This window comes from Grus americana, chromosome 2 (assembly GCF_028858705.1).
Source record: "Grus americana isolate bGruAme1 chromosome 2, bGruAme1.mat, whole genome shotgun sequence".
Classification (NCBI taxonomy): domain Eukaryota; kingdom Metazoa; phylum Chordata; class Aves; order Gruiformes; family Gruidae; genus Grus; species Grus americana.
The window spans coordinates 143,492,761-143,519,692 of record NC_072853.1 but is presented as its reverse complement, the minus strand read 5'-3'; the positions used below and the strand labels follow the sequence as shown (position 1 = coordinate 143,519,692).

At 39.2% G+C, this 26,932-nt stretch overlaps 1 protein-coding gene across 5 annotated transcripts; it reads right to left on the bottom strand.

Annotated features, from left to right (window-relative positions):
• Positions 1-4,385: 4,385 nt before the first annotated feature.
• KRIT1 (KRIT1 ankyrin repeat containing) lies at positions 4,386-26,883 on the bottom strand. 5 transcript variants are annotated; one of them, XM_054814064.1, is made up of 18 exons: positions 26,777-26,883; positions 25,622-25,694; positions 24,569-24,687; positions 23,969-24,128; positions 22,491-22,583; positions 21,506-21,635; positions 19,219-19,462; positions 18,804-18,919; positions 18,226-18,369; positions 16,975-17,131; positions 16,585-16,692; positions 14,792-14,948; positions 12,334-12,485; positions 11,519-11,685; positions 9,544-9,631; positions 7,375-7,581; positions 6,945-7,061; positions 4,386-6,158 (listed from the first exon to the last, which is right to left on the bottom strand). In XM_054814064.1, the coding sequence occupies exons 3-18, from the start codon at positions 24,668-24,670 to the stop codon at positions 6,090-6,092; spliced, it is 2,211 nt and encodes a 736-aa protein (XP_054670039.1). In that variant the 5' UTR covers positions 24,671-24,687; positions 25,622-25,694; positions 26,777-26,883; the 3' UTR covers positions 4,386-6,089. The 5 variants fall into 5 exon arrangements, with proteins under 5 accessions (XP_054670039.1, XP_054670034.1, XP_054670036.1 ...); XM_054814059.1 differs by lacking the exon at positions 4,386-6,158 and having other exon boundaries at positions 6,194-7,061; positions 26,777-26,843; XM_054814061.1 differs by lacking the exons at positions 4,386-6,158; positions 26,777-26,883 and adding an exon at positions 24,943-25,012 and having other exon boundaries at positions 6,194-7,061.
• Positions 26,884-26,932: the final 49 nt, after the last annotated feature.

Here is a 26,932-nt window from a genome sequence, read left to right as displayed (position 1 = left end):
CCCCCGCGCTGGGCTGATCTCTGCCCATGTGACGATTCCTACCGCCTGAGCCAACCGGCGGCCGCGCGCCACGGGGTGACGGCATCTGCCGGGCTGCGAGGGGCGCTATTGGGCGGGCGGGGGGCGGGGCGCCGGGCGGTGGTCTGTGGTTGGCGGCGGGCTGGGGCCTCGCGCAGCCCGGTGGGCGCGGCGGTCGCGGGGCCGTGCTGGAGTTGCCGGCGGGCGAAGACAGCAGCGCCCCCAGCCGCAGCTCCGCGCCTCAGCCGCCCAGCGCGGCCTCTGAGGGGGGAGCGGGGCCCCGCCTGCCTCCTTCCGCTGCTGTCGTCCCTTCTGCGGCCTTCCCGCTCCCGAGGAGCTGCCCGCTGGTCGGGCTGCGTCCGGGGCCGCCCCACAGCTCCTGATGTGGAAGCGCCTCGGTGTGGCCTTGACCGGGCCGAGCACTGCTCGGCGTCCGGCGTGGTCTCCTCGCTGAGCGGTTCGGTGGCCTCTGCCTCCTTCCTCCAAAGCCCCACTCAGCCCGGTGGGGTTGCAGCAGGTTCCCGGTGCCACAGCCCTAAGGCAGCAGCACGCTGGGGGTAAACACACGTGGGAATGAAACTCACATGGGATAAACTCGTGTGGACAAACGAAGCGTGGGAATGTACTCACAGGGGCTAAATGTGTGGTATGAACTCAACGTGGGGGTAAACTTGTGTGTTGAGAAACAGGTGAGGGTATGATGTCATGGGGGGGCAAACGCACGTGGGTATGAACTCATGGAGAAACACACGTGGGCATGAACTCATGTGGGGTGAAATCCCATGGGAGAAACACATCTGGGTATGGACTGGCGTGGGGGTGAACTGTGGGAGAAATGCGTAGGTATGAACTTGCGTGGCGTAAACACTCATGGGGAAAAACATGGTGTGAACTTGCATTGGGGTGTGTGGGTGTAAACATGTATGTGGAGAAACATGTGGGGGGACACACATGTAGGGGGATCATGTGGGCATGACCTGCACCAAGGAGCCTGCCTGGGATAACCCACATCAGGTAATCCACCCAGGATATCCACACCAGATAACCTCCCTGGGATAATCCACACCAGGTAATCCATGCCTGATACCCAGGATAACCCACACCAGGTAATCCACCTGGGATGATCCACACTGGGTAACACACACACCAGACAACCCACCCTGGATAATTCACCCTGGATAACCCACCTGGGATAACCCACACCAGGATGACCCACCCAGGGCAACCCACTTGGAGAGCCTATGCCAGAATGACCCACTCAGGATAACTCATGCCAGAAAACCCACATGGGATGACCCACCCTGGATAACCCATGCAAGCTAACCCATCCTGGATAACCCACACCAGAGAATCCACCCAGGACAACCCACCCGTGGTAATCCACGCTGGATTACAAACAACAGGCTGTGTTATACCAGCACTATTAGTTAGACAACTGAGCACACAGACGGGCGTTCTTTGCAGCAGAAAACGTTCGGTCTTGCAAACAACGGGCCCCTGCCAGCACGTGCTGTAGTGATCAACGCTTTGTGCATGTCAGGCCTTTATTCGCCTGATGATCACACTTGCAAAAATCATGCCACTTAAAAAGATTTTGCAGATGGGGCCCCTCCCCTATTGGGAGCTGGCAGATAGCATTATTTGCAATGAAACAGACCAAATACTCCAGTTCCCCTGTGCTGTCTGGAATTTCCTTTAATGCATTGTGAGATATGTCCAGTTCCCTGAGGCAAACCAGTTTAGATAGCTCCTCTGGAATTTTAGTTAACTGATAAATAAATAAAACAATTCATTTATTAATGTATTGAGTTACACAACTCCTCCTCTTCTGGAGAAAGTTTAAAAGGTAACTTTCCTGCAGGCAAAATAACATTCCGTAATTTAATTACAACAATAAAAGCTTCTGACCTTTGATTCTAGTGGAAGCTAATTTGGTATTTTCCAATAAAAATACAGATGCTGAGCACAGAAATTTGCAGGGAAGCTTTTCAGACATGATAATAAAAAGGCAATAAAAACATGCAGTAAAATAGTACCTCTGTAGCTGGAGCTTTGGGAGAAGTTCCTTGGTCATTATTATCATTAATGAAAATTTTACCCTCTCAGAACACTCTAATTTTATTTTCTGTTTTCTTTGGCCAAAATGAAATAAACATGTATTTTTTCTTCTTTTTGGTTCTGTTCTTACTTTGGTCTTTTCTAATTTTTATTTTCCTTCTTGGAACTTCAATTGTTCTCCAATTATTGTGGAAACTAAAGCTACAGCTCTCTGAGAACTGGACCTAAGATCACATACTTTTTGCTCCTGCATCTGAAGAAAGCCAGCCCCTTGGAAAGGATCATAACCACATTTGAAATCATATAAAGAAATGTGAGCCTTTCCTGAAATCAGCTATGAAATACTGATTTTGCAAATTCTGGTGAAAAGAGAGATTTAAATGCCTGACTCATCAGAAGATTGTTTTGCCCTGTTCCTTAGTATAAAAAAAAAAAAGGAAAGGAAAGAAATTAAACTTTGGATTTTAGAAATATGAAGCAATTTTATCTGCTGTAAGAAATCAGGAATCCAATATTGCTTTTCTTACTTGAATTAGTGAAGGTTTAATGACCATGTCATTTTAAGAAGTGTGACACAAATTGGAAGGATTTCAGAAAGAGGAATCTTGGAGGCAGGCCTATCTACCAAATTCTAGCTACTCATTGTGTCTCTTGATATCCATTGGGATGGAAAATACCTACATTTCTAATAGTACTAGGAAAATAAAAAATAGATGGTTTATTTCAGATCAATCTGATTATCAAAATACCACCTCAAGATATACCTCAATAACACTATATAAAGTGAGGTTTATGTCTAGTATTTCTAATTAAAACTGCATCATAGTAGATTTTTGTCCAGTTCTGATATTAAAATAGGTAAATACACAGATGTATTTGACTCTAGAAGTCTTTCTGAAGCATATCTAGCTGTGAGGATATGCAGGGGAAACCCCTGCCTTTCTAGAGTAGCTTCTCCCTGTCAGCAAAGCAGCAGCAGGAGACTATCTGGGCTGGGCAAAGGGTTCCCCCTCAGGACCAGGGCCTTCCTCTCCGACAAGCTGCTGCCTTCCCCGTGCCAAAGGCACAAGCAACCCCAGAACTCAAACAGCTCCCGACCAGGGGGAAAGGAGGCTGGCACCCCATCTCAGCACCCACCTCAGCCGCCGCCACACCAAGCCCTGGCGCTGACAGTACGGCGCGGCCTCTCCAGCGCCGCCACCGCTTCCCTCAGGGCGTCCGCCGGTTGCCGCGACTACCAACGGCGCCTCCGCCGCCGCGGAGCGACTGCGCAGGCGCGTATCAGACGGGCGGGGCGGCGCGGGGAGGGGCGGCACTGGGAGCGGCTGCGCCGCAGCTCGTGGCCCCTAGCCCCTGGCCCCTGAGCGGTGTGAGGGAGCGGAGCTGGAAGTGCAGCCGTCATAGAGTCTGTGAATTTAAGTCCGGAGACCGAGTTGTGGGTGATTTGGGTCTTGCTGCTTGTCGCTAACCTCAAATCCTGCAGGCTCGCTTCACCAGGGCAAAAGGCACCCGATAGTAGGTGGGTCCTCCGCTCTTCACCCGAAGAGAGGCCCGCACTTGCGAGGTGAACAGTCCTCGGGTCAGCATGCCAGCCTGGTGATTAATTATTCCACTTGATAAAATTGTGCCTGTTTTTCACAGTTTTCAGTTGCTATTTTGCCTTACGCTGCCTGGCTGGAGTATTCTACTCTCAAATCTTCGCTTCATCAGCTATACAGTTACTCACTTTGTAAAAAAAAGTGCTTGTTACATAAGCTATAGGAGTTAAGCTGAGCATCTATTGCTTACAAAGGCATAATTTTCAGGCTTGCCATTCTTACAGCTCGTTTTCATTATTTTTTTTTTGTTTGTTTGGTACAGATAGGAGGGTTCTTACTAGTGGTCTGTTTCTACAGTGTTGGATTTCTCTCTGTTCCAGTTTTTCATTTCCCCATGTTTGAGATGAAAGGATTGTACTCGCCTGCCTTGTCACAGCACCACACTGGAAAGCCCTAAGTACCCAGGTGCCAGAAGCCTAAGACTGCGTAAGCAGGCTCTCACTACTTAACAACTCCACTGACAACTTCTGGTTTGCCACAACTAACAGTTTCCAGTTTTCCTAATGAACTCCCGAGTGGTTTCCAAGATGCATTACCTTAATTTGTGGTCGCCATGGGACCCTCCGTATGATCCTTTCTGATGATCTTCCTACATACCTTGCAAAGATGAATCTGTTACAAAATGCTACTCTTTGGAAAGAACACCTGCTTAGTAAGACATTTGATGGCACTTTCATGCTGGCTGCAATAATAAAACCAACAAAACATGACTTGTTTGCAAACAATTTATTAGGTAATAATAAATACAAATTTAGCAGAAAGAACTATACAGCCATAAGGCATATTAATACTATTGTTAAATATGCAACTGACACACATTTTAACATTTTTAACTAGTTTTCTAACAAAGTGCTATGTAGAGAAGTGTATTTCTGATAGCAGTGCCAAGTGAAAGCAAGGGTGCACTATGAAGAACCTGACTGCTGCATTATTTACCTTAAATAAAATATAATAATCCATGAAGAGTTACTGTTATTTATGCCAGTGAAGTTTAAGTAGAAAAGTATAGCTTGCTAAGAAGATTACAAAATACAAGTCTACTGTTCACTTTTTTTAACTGCATACTACTTCAATTTCTTAAACTGCACTTAGTAGTAGTAAGGTATGAGTGAAATTACTACACAACAGCACAGTTCCTAACATTCATTTTAACTTTTATTTGAAAACTTAGAGGCAAGTGCTAATTTTTATTTTTTAAAAAAACCTTTTTTACAAAATATTGCACACTGGTTTAGCATGCAGTTTACATGGAAAATATAGTCAAGTGCACTTAAAACCCTGAAATACAACCAGATATTTTAAAGATTTGTGTTATAGATACTATTTTAACATACGAGGATATGTTTCAGACTGCATAGTGTCCCACATTACACTTGGACCCAACTTGTTGAGACCCAGTCCCAACTCTGCAAAGAGCAGGCAGAATGCTTACAAACTGTATCCGACTCCCTTGCATTATAAATCTTCATTCCTGCATCCTGCACTGCTTGTAGCCTCCAGAAACTGAAGTAAGTAATGAGTGGGAAAAGTAGTTTAACAGAAATAACTTAGTACCTCCTATATATATATAGTGTATATACATAGGAGGTATATAGTACCTCCTACATACCAGAGTTTTCGTTACTGCAGACATGTTGCAATCCAGGGTAAGATTTATTGAACTTTCTGAAGTCCGCTGAGTAAGATTAATTTGTAAATCTGTATCTCCTCCTCTTCCATATACACACTTTATATTGCACAGCAAAAGTAAAAAATCCTTTTTTTTTAAAAAACAAGCATGCTAAACATTTAATATGGCTTCTGAATGATTTAAAGTATTTCCCTTTTGACATCCTCATGCAATATTTTAGAATAAATATGAATACAAAGTATGAGAAAATTAAGAGTAAAAATAAAGCCAGCTATAACGTTTGTCAGAAAACAAATAAAAAACAAGTTTATCAAAAGTAGTTGCTCAAAGGTCTAACTGGTCTTTTAAGCATACTTATCAACAGTATCTTAAAAATAAGGTGTGTCTACAAAATACTGTAACATATATAACCTCCTTGATGTTCCACAGAATAAGACGAAAGGTAATTAGGTTAACTGAGACTTGCTTAACGGCACTGGTAGCCCCATAGTCCTCTGGGAACAAAAGCCTTACTCAATTCATGCTCATCCAACTCAGTAAACCATTTACATTTCATTAGCTTTATTGGTGAAGCTCAAGCCCTACAATAGCTTATATAAGAACATGAAAATATTTATAAAAATAATAGATATGTTGTACAGCTTCTGTACAAAGTTAGAAAACTGTACAAACTGACTTTTTTGTTGTGTGAAATTCATGTACATGGAAGTCTTCTGTTATGATGAGAAATAAGTTGGTTTTTGCTTAGCCATAAGATGCTGTTTTGTAACTATTGTTCATTTCCATCACTCATTTCTTTCACTTGGCATTAACTGGCCATTTAATTTCATTAGCAGTTTAACGACGAGACCTGCCTATATAAAGGTATACAATTAAATTCTATCAGTATTTCAGAACTATGACACAATCAACTTAAGTAGATGACAAATGCAAGTAGATAAAAATAATCAGTTAGAAGTTGCATCACTTTAGAAGTAAGGAAAATAAAACTTAGGTTTTACTCAGATATCAGAAAGTGTTTTTCAAAATTACTTCCCCTATAATCACCTTAATATATAAGAATCAAAAGCAACTACTGTCAAAGTATGCAAGATACTCAAAGCTGTAATTTTGTCACAACACATTTTAACATGGCATATTACCACTGATGCAGACTATAGGTAAAACAAGCATTTTCCATCAGACATCCACAAACACTATAAAAAGTTGCTGGTAGCAATTGCAGTGAAGTTGCTTTATAACTTTGCCTTTACAGATCCTCAGTTTTATCCAATCTCAAACTCAACTAGTTTTGATAGCAAAGTGACCAGAGCTCTAACTCGGTGATTCTCATCATATTAGGGAATTATCCTTAGAGTCTGAGGGGACTGGGCACATGCAACAAATAGTTGCAATTAAAAAAAAAAGTTTAATGATTACTGATGCATTTTATGTATTTTGAACACTAAAGGCTTCACATGCTAGGAAAACAAGCAAACATTCTGAAATATTAAAAAGAAAATGTTAAGATCATTTTTGTGGGGGCTTGGCTTGGGCTTCTTTTATACTTTACAAGGGTGGTCCATCTCAAGAGAGAAGAGGAATATATTAGTTAAGGAAAAAATAATTGAACATAAAGGATGAAAAATGATGATGCTTACCTGTTTGGTATGCACAATAAAGCTCATTTTGTTTTCCAGACTGTGGATTTGAAAACATGTATCTCCATCTCCCAACTGCCACATAAAGCAACCATACTTCAGGCTGAGGAGTAAAGCCTACAATGAAACGTAGGAAACTGTAGCTCAGAAAATACTCTCCATGCTTACAAACTGAACTTTCCTTAGTTCACTTAAACAGGATTCTGACTTAGAACAGCATGTTCCACAAACTACTTGTAGCTTATGAGGTAGTCAAGTGGAAAAATCCAAGGCTTTCTATTAGTAGTGCCTTATAAAGATCTTAAAATCTTGGAAATTTTCACAGTCAAGTTTAACCAAGCAGTTGGATGTGAAATGACTACTAGCGCAAAGAATTTAAGAGAACAGAATTAAGCTTAACAGCTAGCATTAGCAGTTTACTTAAGCTGACCTTTGTTTCCATGTTGAGGAGGTGCAGCCCTTTCACATTTACTCCTACATACACTTTGATGACTTTATGGCTACTTGAACTTGCTTTGGTGAATATCTGTCCTGTGAAAAAAGCTGCTCCATAAGTAGGAATTTCCCAGCAATTCTGCAAGAACATGCGCTGAAGGTGATGCATCTCTTTACTCACACCTTCACTGGTGCTGAGATTCTAGAAATAAAGAACAAGAAGTCAACAAGTCTTCCCAAAGAGCTGTGGTTATTTGAAGAAAATCCACTATTTAGTGGAATTCCTGCTAAACCAGTATTCCCAAAGTGGTTTCCCACCAACCATTTTCCACATCTAAATCAAACCCTACAGCCACAGAAAGGCTCAGATGCCAAAAGAGACTGAGGCAGGAAGCAGGTGCATGTACAACCCCCAGAAATCTGACACCTAGCCTCTGCAGGGCCCCACAATTTTGCCTCTCTCAGAAGTATGTCCGACTCCAGGGATAAGCAGCTACTCACCCATCTGACACTAAATGCATCACAAGCCATAAAACTAAGCATTCCTCCTTTGAGGGGTCCAACCCAGCAAGGCATGGTAAGATGAGTAACTAACTCCTCCCAAAAAACATGGATTCTTTTTTAAGCAAAAGAGAGGTCCAGTTTTCTTTTCTTTAGTGGAGCTTTCATTCAGAATGAGATGGGCTTCTGTTTCTTCCTCTTCAACAGAGTGAAACAGTCACAACAAAGGATCGCTAGAGTGCTGCCACCTCAGAATAGACTGATGTAAAGTACCCTAACAAACAAAAAACTTGACTGGGCAACATGTGAGATGAGGAGACACAGGCACGAGAGAGAACACAAGTCTTCAACAGTTAGGGAGCCATGACGGGGTGTGGTGGATGGGACCAACTTCTTTGGATCCACATGCTGCATTACAGCTTATCCAAATTCTACACAGCCATTTTAAAAATGTCAAATATATGAATATCATTGGAACAAAAGATTGCATCTCCCTTCCCCTTCGCCCATACCCCACACCCCAAAATAATGGCCTAAGAGCAGAAGTTAAGCAAGCTATGCTCGTTGTTGGTCTCTTCTCCCAAGTAACAAGCGATAGAATGAGAGGAAATGGCCTCAAGTTGCGCCAAGGGAGGTTTAGATTGGGTATTAGGAAAATTGTCTTCACTGAAAGGGTTGTCCATCACTGGAACAGGCTGCCCAGGGAAGTGGTTGAGTCACCATCCCTGGAGGTATTTAAAAGACGTGCAGATGTGGTGCTTAGGTACATGGTTTAGTGGTGGACTTGGCAGTGCTAGGTTAACAGTTGGACTTGATGATCTTAAAGGTCTTTTCCAACCAAAACGATAGTACGATTCTATGATTCTTACATTTTATCTGCTACAAGAAAGAGTAAGAGACTACTCTGCTATACCATAGTCTTAGAAAGACCACCATCATTCCCTCCTTCCTCTGTATTACAAAGAAGAGGAATGATCTGTTGGTTTCTGACAAAAAAAGATGTAGGCACCAAGAGAAAGTTTATGACTGATTAACCTCACCTCAGAAGAGGGGCAAGGCCTGAACATTCCCGGGGTGCCTCTGCAGTGTTTCCTGTCAGCTACCTTTAGTGATGCCTGGCAGCCAGTACAGTTCTCCCTCTAACACACTGCACTTTTTCCACAGCTTTTTATGAAGTTCAGGTGCTTCTGACCTTGTTTGGAATCCATAGCCCTCAGTTAGAGGTCTTTCACAGAAACAGATCAAGTCCACATTTAAAAATTTTGCTCAGTTAACTGCTGTAGTCAAAGGAGTTTGTGTGTGTGCATATGCAGGCATCAGCAGTGCTAACAGATCCCTAACATGCAAGTTACACTGGATCTATTGCTACAAGCAGATGTGAAAATGTAAATCAGAGCAGATTTTTTTTACGTGTATGCCTGAATTGGCAGTATCCCCAATACACAGTTAACACTGAAGATAAATGAAGAGATGACAATTATATTGACTTCTAACAGATCAACTGTAGCTGTACAAGAAAAACAGCATTACAACAACCCATCCCAAAAATTCAGAACATACACATTTCTAGCTTTATAAACTAGTATTTTTGTTCATTAGCTGACAACCAAACAGTGAAAAATGTTTAAGACAGGATTTTTTACTATTCAGTTATTTATCTCACCTTGTATTCATGAAGTATCCTGTTTGTCCAGTGAGGAGCTTTACTTTTTAGTTTAGTGATTGGTACTATAGATTTTAGATTTTCTTCACTACAAGAAAAACAAAGCAGAAAAAAAATTATTCTTCACTAAACAAAGTAAGGAGAAAGAACAATGTCTGCCAATTTGTATCTTCAAGTCACATACTGAGCTAGACAGTCAGCTCCTACTCTGTCTTGCCTCAGGTAGGAAGCTTAGCCAAGGCTTCCTAAGATAATAGTGTAATTCTCAGTTAATGGAGATCCAGCTTTGTGTTACACACTTTGTGGCATTCATCATGGACACAGCAGGGAGAGGAAATGCTAGCAGCATGTGACTCTTACTTGATTACAGACCAGTTTGGTGAATTCCAGTTTGGAAGCAAAAATTATATACGGTCATTTACACCAGCATGTCACACACTCAGAAAGGATAACAGCTTATGGATACTCCTCCCTTCACAGCTGTATTCAGGCACCACCAAGGACTTGGCCCAATTAATTTCCACATGAAAGTTATGTATTACATGACATGAAAGTGAAGCTATTTATTTAAAGTGCCTTTTTAAAAATACCCAAAACACAGCAAACAAAAAACATAACAAAGATAGTCTCAAAAACCTAGTGATGTAACCTATTCAGTCATTTTTAAACTATGTTTGTCGTAACTGCACATATGATCTACCAAGCAAAAACCCTGCACGGGACAGTGTATCCAGATCTTTAAAGTCAAGCATACTCTCATACAAAAACAGCCTGGATATATTTTGGAAATGACCAGTCTTTTAATAAACATTTATGTCAACTACAAAAAAAAATTCAGAATGTAAATATTTTCATCTGTCTGAAGAAGAAGTTGAGAGATTTTCCAACATCTTCATTTGAATATGGATGCAAAGCATGTCCAAATGCCCATGAGGCTCTTTATCTGGCCCAAAATATCTTTTCAAGTAGTCCTGTCTGTAGTAGAGTCAAACACTTCCATTGAGCAGGACCAACTCAGAACCACATTGCTGATTTGCCTCAGTGAACTTTCACCTAGCTTACTCTGTAATGGTACAGTCTCTACACCTAACAGAAGGAAGAGAAAGGAATGAAGAAGTGTAGTCAGTACAGCCAGCCCTTTCAGAGGCAGCCTACACTTGCATCAGCATTAAGAGTAGCAGAAAATGCACCCTGATTTACAGATGGTGGAGAATACAACCAAAAAAAGCAAGCCAACAGAGCTCAGTTGGTGCTGTGAATGAGAGGAGATGAGAAGTACAGCAGCATTCCAGAATAGCCCAGCTGCTATTACATTAATTAATTGGGGTGGAGATGGTAGGGGGGTGGAGTGAAGGTGCACGCAGTGGAGAACTAGAATCCTGATGTGCTCAGATACTATAGAAACATATGTGGGAGGAAGAAGCCGTATCCCAGAACGGCTCAGCTGCTGCTGTGCTGGCAAGTGGATGAAGGGCAGAGGAAAGCACCATCTGGCAGAGCTCTACTGGTGCTACGCTTCTGACCAATGTAGTATAGCAGTTCACATACAAATGAGAGAACAGTTATCTCTGCATGGTCTGTTCTCTTCAAAGAGGAAGGAAAGCCAATCCCAGAAGTGGGTCCAAGTGGACATAAGAGGTTTCTTCTGCATTGTCCCAAGTCTCAGTCCTGTCAAAAACCTTCATTCACATGAATACTGTTACTCTTTTTGGTATTATTGTATCTCAGTATAGAGTTACAGAATACAGACCCTCCATCCCTCTGCCCGGGACTGCAATAATTAATATCTTTTTCAGACCCCATGTCCAGCTTCTATTAATGCTGCAAGGGTTATGTACTTACTCTGCACTAGAGCTCAGTGATGGAGAAAAATAATAAATATACCATACCTAAAATTTGAGAGTTACACAGTAAGTGCTCTCTAAAAATACTTAATCTAAAAACATGATTTTAAGTTTTAAACACACATACTTACTTTAGAAAGCCCTGTTTATGTTTCTTGCTCTCATAATTTCCATAGACTATTTGTAGAAGCAGACTTGCTAGTGTGATGAGCTTGGCATCAGGTGATGTATAGAAACCTTTCAGTAAATTATATCTGGCTTCATCAAAAAGGATAAGAATAGCCAATGGATCCTCAATCTGTTAAAAAGATTTATATAATATGATTTCTTTGTAAAAGAAAATGAGCTTAGAAACTATAAATACAATTTCTCACCGATTCAGAGACAGAAGACAAAGGCGTGATCCTGATTGAAGTGCACATTTTAGTAATGCTTTGTAATAGAAAAAATGACATATTTTCATTGACTTAATTCAAGACTTCACTGATCTAACACACTTACAAATTAAAGGTGACTAACATACCATGCCCAATCAAAAAGTTCACAGAAATACTGACATTTGTGGGTTTTTCCCACGTGAAATAATTTTGAATAATATATTTAAATAATCCCCTTTACATTGGCCAATTAAATATTTGAAAAATTACAGCACAAGGAAAAGCAGGCAAATCGTGCAGGTTGTTTTTAGCTGTATGACAGACAGATAAAGACTGGGGCACACAGACTTATAAACCAAACAGTTCAGAAGGTGAGAAGTGAGGGAGAGAGAGGGAGGGATGGAAGCAGGGAGGAACCTGAAGACTCAAACTATTGCAGAAAAGAGAAGGAGAGGAGAGGTCTGGTTTAAATAAGTTTGGAAATTACTGCAGTCATTAAACACACTGAGTGTTGGTCAAAGTGTTCTGATTCTGACCATGATTTCATGCTATCACTTCCAAGTGCAGACCTTTTTTTCTATTTCCAGTGGAAGTCTCACATCTCTTCTCAGAAAAAGCTGTGAAGTTTCCCTTTGAGGATCCAAGTTTGTCAGTTCAGTGAATATTTCAGGCCAGTCTCGAATATGCTGCAAAGGCTTGTGATAGGGCTTCAGTTGGAGGCCTGGGAAAAAAACAGGTTTTGTTTTTAAACAAACAAGCACACCCCCCACACACACACCCCCCCCATTAAACGCTGCACGAAGACCAGAGTATCTGAAACTGAGGACTCATTAACAAATATTTTTCCCTATGTTTTCTAAACTGCTCTATATAGTTTTGAAAATACGGATTTCTTGACAAAACTCTCATCATCAATTCACTAAATGCACTAGTGATGAACTTTTGTTATTTTCAGCTTCTCAAGAGTGAAATTGTATTTAACAATTTAATGGAATACCAAGATGGACCTTAAAAACACAATAATAAAACATTAGAGCCTGTTGTATTATGGGAGAAAGGCAAAGTCCAAAAATCTTATTTTTGACAGATATTTTGTCTATATGAGAACTGAGAAATCAATACAGAGGTTCTACTACAGTCCTACTACATTCTGCTCATTCACTTACCCTGCCTGTCCTTGTGATTACTACTGCTCGGCTGTTTTCTAGTAGTGAGGAACCAGAAGGCTGTATCTGCCTCATCCTCGCTGCCCTGGCTTTTACACTGTGACATTTCACATTGTATTTAAAACTTCAAAGGACATGTTATAGTGCAACATCTTTTCACTGAGAATAATCTGTTCACTCAACTTGGCCACCCTACATTCAAACACAGAAAAACATTATCCGTCCTACAAACAAGAAAACAATGGTCTTTACAGCTGTACACAACAAACTGCAAGAAATACATTTTATAATGACACCTGTCCATTAGTTGTTTAAAGCTGTAAATCAGAAGCTGACTGATTTTCAAACTTAAGCTAAATATCTAGACAATTACTTGTTTTTAAACAAAAAAATGTATCAGTGAGTTCTTCCCCTCAAATGCAATCAATGATTTGAGTAAAATATGACATAGATATTTAGAAAAGGCACAAGCTGCAAGATTTCAGCACTCAAACACTTCCTTCTCTTCCAGACATTAGCATCTATGTTTGACCAAGAGTTACAGTAGTCATGTGGCAGACAGCAAAGTAAAAAGGCAAATGGCATTACACTGGGAGAAAAAGATTAAAAAAGAATGAAGAAAAGATTTCCTGCAATCTTTATAGATTAAAAAAAAGTAACAAATGCCACTTCAGTGGAAGATTGACATCACTAAATAAAATTTTAAATTCAAGGCTTCTGTGGTCATTGTGCTGTCAACACAGTATCCTACCAGACCTGAATTGTGCTTTTTAAATCCTAGAATCATAAAACGGTTTGGGTTGGAAAGGACCTCAAAGACCATCTAGTTCCAACCCCCCTGCCATGGGCAGGGACACCCTCCACTAGACCAGGTTGCCCAAAGCCCCATCCAACCTGGCCTTGAACACTTCCAGGGATGGGGAATCCATTATAACATGTCCCATAACTATCTTGTTGCACCAGTACCATTTACCATGTTTTCTAATGAAACGCAATCACAATCATTGACTCTTTTGTGGTTCTATTTATCTTTTGCTACATATTTCAGACTATAATATACTTTTTATTTAGATCAGCAATACATAAAAAATATGGCAAATGTAATAATGACATTTTGCATCAGAACTGCGTCCCATCAAATAGATCTGAAACCTTGTTTATCAAAAATCATTTTAGTGCAAAACACATAAAAATTCATATGATTCTATGACCTAATAAAAAACCCCATCAAATCAGGTTTACTTTAATTACTAGTTTTAAATAGATTAAGCATTAGTAGAAAGAACCACATGCATCCAATTTCAGATACTCTGGGAAGAAAAATACCACTAAAATCAGGGCAAGTTAGCAGTAAGGGCTATGACAACAAAGGTGCCCTATAACAGAAAGGCAATCTGGACTAGCCTCATCTTCCTAGATGAAATATTCTAGATGCCACAGTGCTACAGGGTCAGACCCATTGGGGGTACCAAAACTGATGGCTGGAATGGAGAAGCTCTCTATAGCTCTGAAAGCACAGTTTGAAGACATCAGGCTGTAAAGGCTGGCAGTTGATCTACTGGAAGAAAGCTTAAGCAGAGGAAATAGAAAAGTTGGTCTCATTCCCTATGCAAAAACCACAAAGAACGAAACCTACAAGGATTAAGAGTCTCTGGTAGGGACAAAGTGTATTAACAGACAACCTAGATACAAATTAACTTCTAAAAATGACTTTTAAAAGCTGATAGAAAGAGGGTAATAGAGAACTGTCAGAGAGCATGTTTCCTGTTTTCCCAAGAAAATATTATTTTTGTCTAAAGGCCAGCAGAAATAAAAAAGCTATGATAACCTCTCAGGTATAACGATCTTCCTTGTTACTTACTGAGGTTCTCAGAACAGATCCAGATAGTGAAGTACTGCTGAGTTTCTTGAGACAAACGCATCCCCTCCATTATCTGCTGTACAGTAGTATTGTTTCCATGTTTCAACTCAACAGAGCGATATGACCCATCCATACGATAAATTCGTGCCTTTTCATACTACATAAAAATGTAAACATATTAAAGAACTTGTTAAAATCCTTTCTGTTGGTGCTTCTGAAGAGGAAAGCAATTTTACTGTAATTCAGCAACATCCACACTGTTCAGAATAATACACAACACAACTCCTACATATTTACTATTTGTCAAAACTGCTTTGTTTCATGTCCTGTGCAAGTTCTTATACTGTGCTTTTACCGCAATAACTACAAGAAAGATCTTACTGATATTTCGAGGACTTCACTTCTGTTGAACTCAAAAGCAAGTAGGCATTTAAAAATTCCCCAAGGGATTTGGGCTTAACTGCCTATGCATATCCTGAAATGTCCACCTCACTATTACTGGCAGGTTATGAATTATTCCCCTCATTAGTCTATACTAAAAAGACTGATTTTTCAGAGGGAAGCACCACTCTTTACACAGATCCCAGTACAATAAGAATACGCTAAGAACTTTTAGTATTTCTATAATATTACTATTAATAGATTGTTTCCCCTTCAGAACTCTGATAGCTTTCACTGCATATGGGCCCAGAGTATACCTCCTGAAAGATGTACTTAAACTTAAATCAGGTGCTTATAGCATATACACACAGGTCATAAATCAATGAAACTTCTTGTGTTCATATCTCAAACAGGTTAAAAGTTTCAGCTGCTTGAATAAAAAAGTTGCAGGAACTTGTTATTTCCCTTCTTAAAATCTACTCAGTTGTCAAGAACTGAGACATCAATCAATCCTAAAAACTTCGGGGGGCGGGGGAAAGAGATGAATGCGTTGGAAAATGACAACTGACTGAAAAAGGCTGGAATGGAAAATATCGGTCTATTTTTGCTGCGGTAGTCACTGTGACTCCCATTGCAGTAATTTCTATTATTCTTTTAATTTTAATGTATTAATTCAATAGTAATAAGTGACAACATAATATAATCTATTAAGCTGTGAAATCTACTTAAAATGTGTGCATTAGTCTTTTAGAGTCATTAGACACACATCCGCCATTTGATCAACTGCATAATAGCATCCCTAAAATAAAAGATTTCCTTCATTAATTATTTTACAAGATTCATATAGAGTGAAATGAAGCTGGTTTAAAACACCTTGAAAAATTGTCAGGTTTACTGCCACCTACCTACAGAGATACAAGTTACATCTTAAGTTAAAGAAAAGAAACAAGTGGGTTTGTATCATTTGGTTACTTCCAGATGAGAGGAATCCCATGGTAAATTTTGTTTACTATCCTGGCTAGATCTCCACTGACTGCCAAGGAAGCCTACACTGACTGATGTAAAGCCTGTTTTGTAGAAGGCGACATTTAGCCAGCTGAACGCTCCTGTTTATCAACATACAAGATGACAATGCATAAAGAAAGCTAATGGTTATAGGATCAAAAGTAGACGTAAAATCAGTAGCTGATGTGATGCTCCTACAAATAAATCAAAACATTACATTTAAAGTCTTACATGTATTTCTTGAGCAATAAATATAGACAGAAACATTTAAAGAGACAGTTTGTCAATATTTACACTGACATTATAAGGCACATTTCGAACAACAGCTATAAATGAGCCTAGCTCTCGTACAAGTTTATGTGTGAATTAAATATAAACTTTAACCCATTTAGAAAATAAACTCATACTGGTTTGTTTATGGCTTCCTTCAGCAGTTTTGCAGTTTCTTCCCACTCATTTTGTTTGTTCTCTTCACAGACATTCAGTGGAGATCTCCCTTGTTGATCAGTAATGTGCTACAAACATAAACAGAAACACTAATAATACATTGTTTTCACAGGAGATAGGTATACATTTACAAATTTTTGGAGATAATTTAAATCATTGATCCTGGGGTTCAAACATTTAATTGAAAGAATGGGAAAAGGAGAAGTAATGAAAAATATTTAACTGGTTTTTGGTAATCTCTCAACAGGATAATTGTGTTTACACATTGTGATCTGGACACAAAATATTTCACATACACAAGCTAGAAACTGTTGCTAAAACTGTTATTTCTATATACAAACAGAACTTACTCTGTCAATTTCTGGATGATTTAGTAGAATTTGTACTATTTCAGCATGCCCACCTCCAGCAGCAAAATGAAGAGGAGAGCTAAGTTGGCCATTCAAAAGATTTGGATTGCATTTCCCTTTCTCCAACAGCATTCGAGTGGCTTCAACTTTTCCATACCTGCAGAACAGACGCAGCAAATGTAAAATAAAATCTTTTTTTTTTTCCAGATAGTCCTAAATATGGAAAAGTGTATTTCCATGCTTAAGATTTTTTAGTTTTGAAATTACACCAAAGACAGTGGAACATTAATAAGCTTGTAAAAATTAGTATCAGTTCTGCACTTCTTTGGTAACCACTGGTCTAGTAACCATTTATTGGACTCATTATAGACACACCAAACCTTGCTTTAAATTAGCAAAGTTTGGGTAGTTGTATTAATTCAGTCATGGCAAAACAGAGTTCAGCCTTGCCTGAAAAAAAAAATTAAAAAAATCTGTGTGAGAATCAGAGTAAAGCTTTTGTTTGTCACGCAGATGGATCCTGAGGACTCTTAAGCCTCACATGATAACTGGTAAATCTTGTGTATCCTGTTTATGCAAACTTTCTGACAAACACTAAAATCAAGTAAGTGTTGGGGTTTTTTTAACTAAGTTATAACATTAGGTTAGTTACATTTTCATGTTATTCATATCATCAGACACTACTATAAATATGGAAGACTAACTTGCATAAAGACAAAATAAAAGCATTTTTACAACAGCTGAGGAAAGCTTTCAAGCACTTACAGATGAAATCATCACAGAATTATAGTCAGACAAGTTGACCTCTGTAGATCACCCAGTCCAGTTTCCTACTCAAAGCTCGACCATCACCAACATGTGCTCAGCTCAGCTATTGCTGTGCTGTAAAACTGCTCACAGTCTTTAACCAACAAAGACTGTTAAAGTTACCATGCTAACCTAGACACAGTGTCTCCAACAGGAATTAGAACTGCTTCAGGACAGATAATGAGGCAATAGATAAGGGTTTGACAATATGATCTCCACACCTGGTCTCCTCTGAAACCATTCAGGTTGAAATGATCGCAAAACCTGAAGCAATCTTTCTCTTTGCAAGGTTAACACTAACATATATTAAAGTCAAAGTGTAAAAAGTGTAGAGTTTTTTTCTCATTTTTGAGTCTGCATAAGAAATTACATAAAAGATTAGCACTAAAGAATTGTGATAGCAAGAATACATTTGATTGGAAAAACTATATTCATTTGACTCACCAGCATGCATAATGGATAGGTGCCCAGTGGTCGCTATCTAACTGATTAACAGAAAACTTTTTATCCAGAAGGTGGCTTAGTAAATCAGAGTCGCCTTCGCAAGCACTGCGGTGAAGAGGGAAATCATCTACCCACTGGTGTTCCCTATGAATTAAAAGGGGAAACAGGAGGAAAACACAATTCAGAAATATTTCAGTAGTTGGGAACATCGACTTTTTTAAAATTACTAACTTAGCACTAACTGTAGATCTACATGAAGAATAAAAATTAAACTCATGCAGCTAAAATGTGACAATATTCATACAACTAGTATTTTAATCATGCAATAGTCAAGCCACAGCTGTATTCATTATGCTAAGATGCTTCCTTCATGTTTATAATTTAATACTTTCTTGATCTGTCCTTTAATTGTCATGTTTCAGTACTTAAGAGACTTCAAATTGAATTTTTTTAAATATGTATTTATATAGTAAAACCCTAAAGTAATAGGAATCTCATTCTGACCAAGTTTACCAAGTAGTACTGTAATATAATAAAACAAAATTATCTGTTAATGAAAAGGGAATGTAACATAATACTTGTCCTCTGTGACACTGCTCATGCTACGTTGCCACTTTTCTCTTTTAGGAATCTGAATCTTTGAATAGTCTGGGGCTCCAAGGCCAAAGTATGGATTTATTACCACTTTGTCAACCTGCGAAGACATAATTTGAACACAACTGAACAAATATCTTACTGAGATTTGACTAAACAATCCCCCATCCAGGCTGGGTGTTCTCATGAAACTAAAGTTATGATAGTAACATGTTATAATTAAAGAGAATGAAGTTCAAATGTGAGGATTTGAAAAAAAAAAAATTAGCAGTAAGTGCGCAATAAAGAAATCTGATTATATTAAACATAAAGCACACACTCATATCAAATAAATGAATGAATTGTAAAATAAAAATGTATGTATGTTTCACAAATATATAATGAAAATATAGTTCTTACCCTATTGGTATACTGAAGGTCAGATCCAAACAACGGATTATAGATACACATATCTGCTTTCTCCAATGCCAGCATTTTACTCTTTATTTCCAGGGCAGTATAACCCATGTGTAATGAGCTCTCTGTTTGGCCAGGTTCTATAGCATAAGCAGGGTTTATGACATTTGTTTTAATTCTCTCAAGAGGAGATGGTCTGAATAAAGCTGGGATGGAGTGAGACTGGGTATGCCGTTCATCCAACCACCTGCAGGAGAGAATGGGCAAGTCATTCATTCTCAGGTAGAAAAGAACTATTTTGGTCATGCCTGTACGATAATCACACATTTAAAAAAAAAATAAAATATTGTAATGTGCACAGCCAATTTTATATCACTAAATTGATCCCCAAACATGAAAATTTTTAAGCAAATATAGTTAAGCAAATGTATTTGCTCAAAAACGTTTCCTGCGGATGCAAACTCTCAAAGAAAAGGAAATTATAAGCTAAGGTAAGAGTTTAGAGCCAAAACACTTAACCACACCAACACGTCAGCATTTCATTTACTTTCAGTTTATCAGTATTGCTACTCTCAACATAAAAATTTTGAAACACAAGCAGTCTGTTTAAGAGTGAGTGGAAGTTTCAATATCTGTGCTGTCTTAAGCCTTCTAACTCATGTGTTTCATTAGGGAGACGTAGGAAAAGGCAAAAAAATCAGAAGATCCTTTGGTAGTTTCCAAACTACCAAGCCTCTTTCACACAGACTAGCACCTGCCTTTTCACAAAGCTGTGCTGAAGGTTATTCTCTTCTACGTGCACTCCTACTGACAGTATAGAAAGGCTTTAGAGCCCTCTTACTCTGAGCTAGAGGGGAAAGTCATCACTGTACACCTGCTGCATTTCTTCCTGCCACGTATGCAATTAACACAGGGCTCAGGATTTTTGGATAAATATATTTTCACTGAAGTGTTATGCTGAATGGGGCATATTTTATCTAAGAGTCTAAAGTCAGATTTGTATTTAAGGTTTCTGCACATACTTTCTCACAAGCTTGAGATAAACATGTACTTTGCTGGAATACAATAAATTCTGTTTAGTGATTTAGCCTGGAAATATAGAAGAAAGATAAGTACATGCTTTGAAAAGATAGATCCACTGACAGACCACTTGGATCCTGTCTGTCCCAGAACCATGTGTAAGGATGGCAGAATGTGGCCTGCAGTTCAATGCGTATGCTTAGGCCTGGATTTTTAAGTCCCAGATCCAAGCTATCATGTGCTGCAAAAGCCGTGTTCTCTTCACTTACGCACTGTCCTGCTGGGAAGGAGGACTGTAAAATTGTGATCATCGTGCTATAAACACCCTCTTGGTTCTCTGAGGTATTTTCAGGCATTTTCTCCAAACAGTTGGCAGATAAATTAGTTATGGTAGTTTGAACCTTTGAAAAGTGTTGTTTCAGATAACATATGTAAAGAATAATCAATATAAACTATTTTCTACTATAATTCCAAGGGTTCTCTCACAACTGTAAGGTTGGTAAAACATCTTAAGCACAGCTTAGAGTCTGAAGGCACTCATTAAGTAGCAAATAAATATAACAACTGGCACAATGGTATACTTGGAAATATTATGACTCTTCGAATAAACTGTAAAAACCCTACAAACGGAACCTTTTTAGGTAATAGCCTGTAACTCATAATTTTTCATGTTAGTCCAGAGCTTCACCTAACTTTATTAATGCAAATAATGTTCATACATAAGTAGGTCTGGTATTTCTTTGTTAAGGGTACATTAAAACAGACCAGAAAACTGCTCACATATTCAATTTTCAAACTACTATAAAGCTGGCTAAACAACTACTCACCTTTCTGAAAGTTAATTCCCTACTGCAAATAAATGTGTATGGCTGGGGAATATGCACTTCCTTTGTAAATGGAATGCAAATCATAATGGTATACAACTAACAGGATATTTTTACTACGCACTGGCAAATACTCTTACAGGTGGCAATTATGTCACTTATAGAAGATTAATCATTAGTATTTTATATGATTTTACAAAATCTTCACTGTGAGCAAGAACTTCCAAAAAGATTTTTGCAAAATTCTTCAGTTTGCAAAAGATTTTTAAAAATATTTAGAAATATGTTGTTAAGGTTTCAATTTCTGATAAACATGAAGAAAATAACATGGTATCACAATGGTTTCCTTCTTAATCATGAGAATGCTATAAAAACTATGTGCTACATTTACAAGTTTTCTTGTTTAACTTCTATTTTAATGTATTTTTACTGATGGCATGTCTTACTTATCCAAGGCAATTAACATTCTTGCAGTAAGCGTAGCAAAATGGGTGCTGGATTCACTGCAGACCCTCATGATGTCTTGTAAACAGTAGAACACAGGGCATCCAGGACTGTATGCGTATTTTGTATTATCTAAAAAGGAAACATACTCTGAAGACACATCGATGAGAAGAAGAATCTTATTTTCCCTTCTGCATCTTCTGTAATTACACATTACCAACTAATTGATAGCATAATCTAACTTTAGACTAGAGTAACTCATTTTTTTCCAAATGCTAATTGATAGAAATCACATACAATCCAGATGTAACAATTCACAACTCAACAGGGTAGCCTGAAAGTGTTCAGTTACTATTCCATCAGTGTGATCAGCTTAATCTGAGGAATTAATATTAAACGTATACTGTTGCCAGAAAAAAAGAATAGATAACTATTGGTAACTCCACAATGTTTTTTATTTGACAGTTTTTATCACTAAGGCAAAAATGAAGGAGCTTCCCCAAAAGCACACAGACATTTACTTCAGGCTTTTTTAAAAAATACTTTCCTGACAGACAATTTACTTTGCCTTCTAAAGACTTTATTCACCATTCCTTATTCAAACAAAACCGTTTACAGATTTCAGTAAGCATTCTTCTCTGAGTAAACAACACTGAACTGAATAGGATGTCTTATTTATGCTCGCATTAAGTAAATTCTAAACAAGTTAATGCATATGTTTTGAAAAATAATCAAGTGAACAAATACAGCTTAAAACAGAAGTGTGCTATTGTTACAGAAACAAAGGCAATACATTAAACCCAAAGTTTTTGATTTTAAGTAACTTTTTCAAGTTTTAAAGTAGTTAGAGAGGTTTCCATCTAAATGTTACTTTTAGCGTTTAAATACAGAAAAAGACATACAGCATATTCATAAAAATACTTAATAAACCCTCAACTGAACTTCTGCTAAAATGGGTGCAACTTCAGAAATTACGCTCAACATTACCTTTCACAACAGTTGGAACAATGTAAAGTGATGCCTCCTGGCCTGCCTTCTCACCATCAAGAGGAAACTTCTTCATTAACACTACGCGCTTTCCTAGCACAGTATTAAAAAAAAATAAAATAATAATTAACCAACAAAACAAACAAACAAAAAATCTAGAGTTGGCTATCTGAAAGCTTACTGACTCAACCCTCCTAATTTCTAGGAAGAAAAAAAATTATGCGCTATTATATAAAGCAAGCTAAGAAAATCTAAATACATATGAAAAAATAAAGAACATAAATACATATATAGCCATTTACATGACAAATGACATGACTGTTTCCCTTTTTTCATAGAAACTTTTCTATAGCTCTGATTTTTTCATAGCATTCATGCCCTAAACCACCTATCTTTAAGTTAAACAAGATGCTTTTTGAAATAGAAAAGCACAGCTGCATGCTATATTCCACACTAGGGTGAATGCTTTATTCATGCAGTAGAAGGACAGTATTTTCCATGTTATCCTCCCTTCTGCCCTTACAGAATTTAGCATTTTGTTTGCTTTTCTGACCTCAGCTGCATATTTTAGCAGTGGCCACGCTAAGCTGTGCATATTAATGTTTGGGTCCTCTGTCTGAGTCAATTTAAAACTCCCTGAACTGTATAAGAAACATAGGTTTTGTTTTTACTAGGCATTCCTCAATGTGTATTAATGCTATGATGTTATTTCATGTTTGCTGCTCGACTAGCTTTGTGGAGTCCATCCAACTCCAGTTATTGCCACCAGCAACATTTTACCATGCAACCAGCTATTCCTTTTCTAAATTCTTAGCACCGCATTGTCTTGTCCACACTGACAACCTTCCCAGTATAACCTTACTTACAAAGCAGAGATGAGGTACACAGCAAAAAGAAAAGTGCTTTAGTCAGTATAGTTTATACCAATCTGGAAATGAAACGTGCTGGCTAAAACAATTTTTGTCAGCACAAGTGAGAGGTTGTTTGCTAGACCCATTATGCAACAATGAAAAAGAAAATGTACTAATCAAATTATATCTGTGATAGTTATGCCAAAAATTTTCATGTAGCTACTGTCTACTGAACAATGCTGGCTTTAGAACAGACTTTAGAAGCAATCAATTCACTAGCTCAAGTCAAGTTTTAGCTGAAATTAAGGATAAAAAAGCCACTTCAATCTGATTTACCAGAAATTTAGCCATAAATCTCAATTTGAGGTGAAGAAGTAGTACAGGCAGGCAGGTTCACTTAATAAAAATCTTTTAGTAAGCATTTTATAGAGTTGGAAGGTAAAAGGAAACAAAGGTAAATTAAAGGTTTTAGCTGTATTGTTGGCTTGGGTTTTTTTGATGAACCTCAGAACACACCTTCTTTTTTTAAACTAATTTCATGCTTTTGCACAACCTTTCCATGCCCGTTTGATTTTAAAAATATTTTTATAGAGCTATCAACAATACATCAGATTAAAATGTTTTTACCTTTAATACCCTGATTGGCTGGTGAAATTGGTTTGGTGGCTTCTAATACATAATCCAAGATGCTCTGGGTTATCTCAGTGCCTCCCTGCAGTTTAGTTTCCAACAAAACTTTTTTTCTTTTTTTCTTTTGGCCTTCAATGGGAACTTCAAGCAACAAAATCTTTCAAACAATAAAGAAACCAAACAAGTTTAAGCACAACTGAAACAAGTACAGAACACTTTTTAAAAAATTATTTATTTATTTATTGTACCACTGTAAAAGCAGTAATAAAATTCAGGAAGTATTGAATGTGGAGGAGCAGGATGGCAAAGCCAGAATGACCTCCATAACAGTAAGGTTAAAGAGAATAAGCTGCAACCTTGCACTGAGCAGCTCACAGGGCAAAAGGCCCTGAAATGACATGCAACGCACAAATATTACAAAACCATAAAGTTTTCAAATCCCATAAGGATGAGGCAATGCATAGTAGATACATGACATACATAGACATTATTTAAGCAATGTTATTGTAATATTTTGTCTTCTGCTGTATTATATATATTTACTATATCTTATTATTTTTAAAATTTTTAATAAATAAAAAAATTAAATAGTTTTACTTCGTAGGATTTAGCTCGATATTCCCGAGAATTCAGGCTAGCAGTATTTTTTGGACGAATCACAGCAACGTATGCATCTCCAATGTTTTCTGGGTTTCCCATCTCTCCTTATTTTATCACTGGAAACAATGAATAAACAGGAAGTAAGGTTCAGCTGAAAAAAATAAAAAAATCCAACAGAATGCTAAACAGTAATATAGTAATTATATCCACTGATCATTTGCATTATTCATTTATTGTTCTTTAGCTGGAAAAATACCAATAGCTGATATAATTCTGCTTCCTTTTCATAAAAGGGGAAAATCTTACATCACATAGATTTTAATACAAATAATCTTGTTCTCTAACCCACTTTTAAAATAAAAATAATATACTTATTTTTCGACTGTTTAACCATCTTCCCAATTTTGCAAGTCAGGCAAAAGGCCAAAGAATTTTAGGATTCTGAAAAATAAATGAAATTGCAAAATAAAACCATTCTGAAGTGATGAGCACTGGAATTTATAAAATGTGCTATGACAAAGTACTGCATTTCTATGAGTTCCACAAGGATTTCAAGAAAAGACATGATTTTCCTTCCCCCCACTCCCAACAGGAAGTAGAACAGAGTCTTGCCTACAGCCAAGTAACAAAGCTGATAAAAATAAACTACAATATGGATTCATTTACTTAGTTTTACTTCAGTGGGACAGCAAACTGGTGCACGATTCATTCAAACACAGAGCTTCTGAAAGGAATATGTCTTCAGTTTTTGCAAAAAGTAGGCAGAGGGTTTTAGATTTAAGATAAAACTTTGCTTACCCTTTTGTTTAACCCAAAGTGACAATTCCTATAATCATAAAAATTTATGAAAATGATAAGGAAAACCTCCTAAGGCTACATCACTTCACATATCAGATTTAAGGTCGTGTCTGGCCATTAGCACCTTCCAGCTGATCATTTTCTTCATCTGCAAATGAACCCCGTTCAGTACATATCATCAGTAAGCACATGCTTTTTGCAGATTAATCCCTCCACAAAGATTTTTAATGTTACTGTTTCCAGCTTCTTCACCTCTTCTAGGAGAAACAGAGGTCTTCAGATTCCCATGCTCTTTAGTCCAGTATTTTTGCTGGGATCAGACTACCTAAAAACATATTAAAAAACCCCAACATAAATAACAGCATGCACATTTTCATGTTCAGTTAAGATAAATACGTTAGATGATTTAATGGTGGTACTTGAACAGTATTATCCAAATAGAAACATCTATTGATTTGCATTACAGTAGCATCTAGAAACATTAAATAAACAACGTACTGACTTGTAAGAGCTCATACTCTGGGATATTTGAAAGGAACAAGAAACAGCCATCCCTTGTGGGGAAAAGCATGGTCCCTGGGTTTCCTTATATGTACTGGGACACACTGGGTTTGGGTCACAGGCTTGTGGAGGGAACCTGCAGAGACTGGGCTGGGCCAGGCCGAGCCACCTGGGTGGCAGGTGATGGTCAGGGGAATAAGCAGCGAGTGAACTCCCTCACTCTGCACTAAACCCAGAGCGGGGTGAGGATGTCTGGGAAACAGCGCCGAGAGCTGTGGTATGAACCCACAAAACAAAACCAGAGGACAAAGAAGCGTGGGGCTGCACAAGGAACGCAACATCAGTGAGCTGACCCTAACCAAATCCAGGTGCCGCTAACGTCTCCAGAGGTCCAGGCTTCTCCCAGCGCCGCCCGCCGCCCCCCCCCCCGCCTCTCACACCATGGCCCGACGGCACCCTCAGCAGCCCCGGACCCGCCGGGACGAGGCAGAGGGCGGTTCCCGCCGCCCCGCGGGGACACACGACCACGCAACCCCCGCCACAGTGGCCGCCCCGCCGAGAGCAGACTCCGCACAAGGAGCCGCGGCGGCCTCAGCCTCCTCCCGGCACGGAGAGACCGCCGCCACGGAGGGAGCCGGACAGCAACAGAGCAGCACGACAGGAGGGAAGCGGCCGTGCACCGCAGGCACCTCCCGCCCCAGCGGCACCCACCCCGCCGCTCCGCGCCTGACGGCTGGGAAACGCCCCCCCGAACTTTCCCAGTCGCGCCCAGGAGCCGGCCGGGCAGCAACCCCCGGACGGAGGCTGACACCGCGGCGCCGCGAAGCGGGATCGGCTCCCACACCCTCGGGACCGTCCCACCAGGGTGAGGGGCAGCACCACGGCCCCGCTCACTCCCTCCCTTGCCTTCCTCGGTGGTGCCGGCGACCGCCTCCCCCGCCGCATCCTCTTGCCGCGCCTGGCACCCAGGCCCCGCGCCCGAGACGCGACGCGCCCCGTCCCGCTCCGCCCCGTCCCCGCCCCGCTCCCTCCCCCGGCTCGGCAGATCCGCTTCCCGTTCGG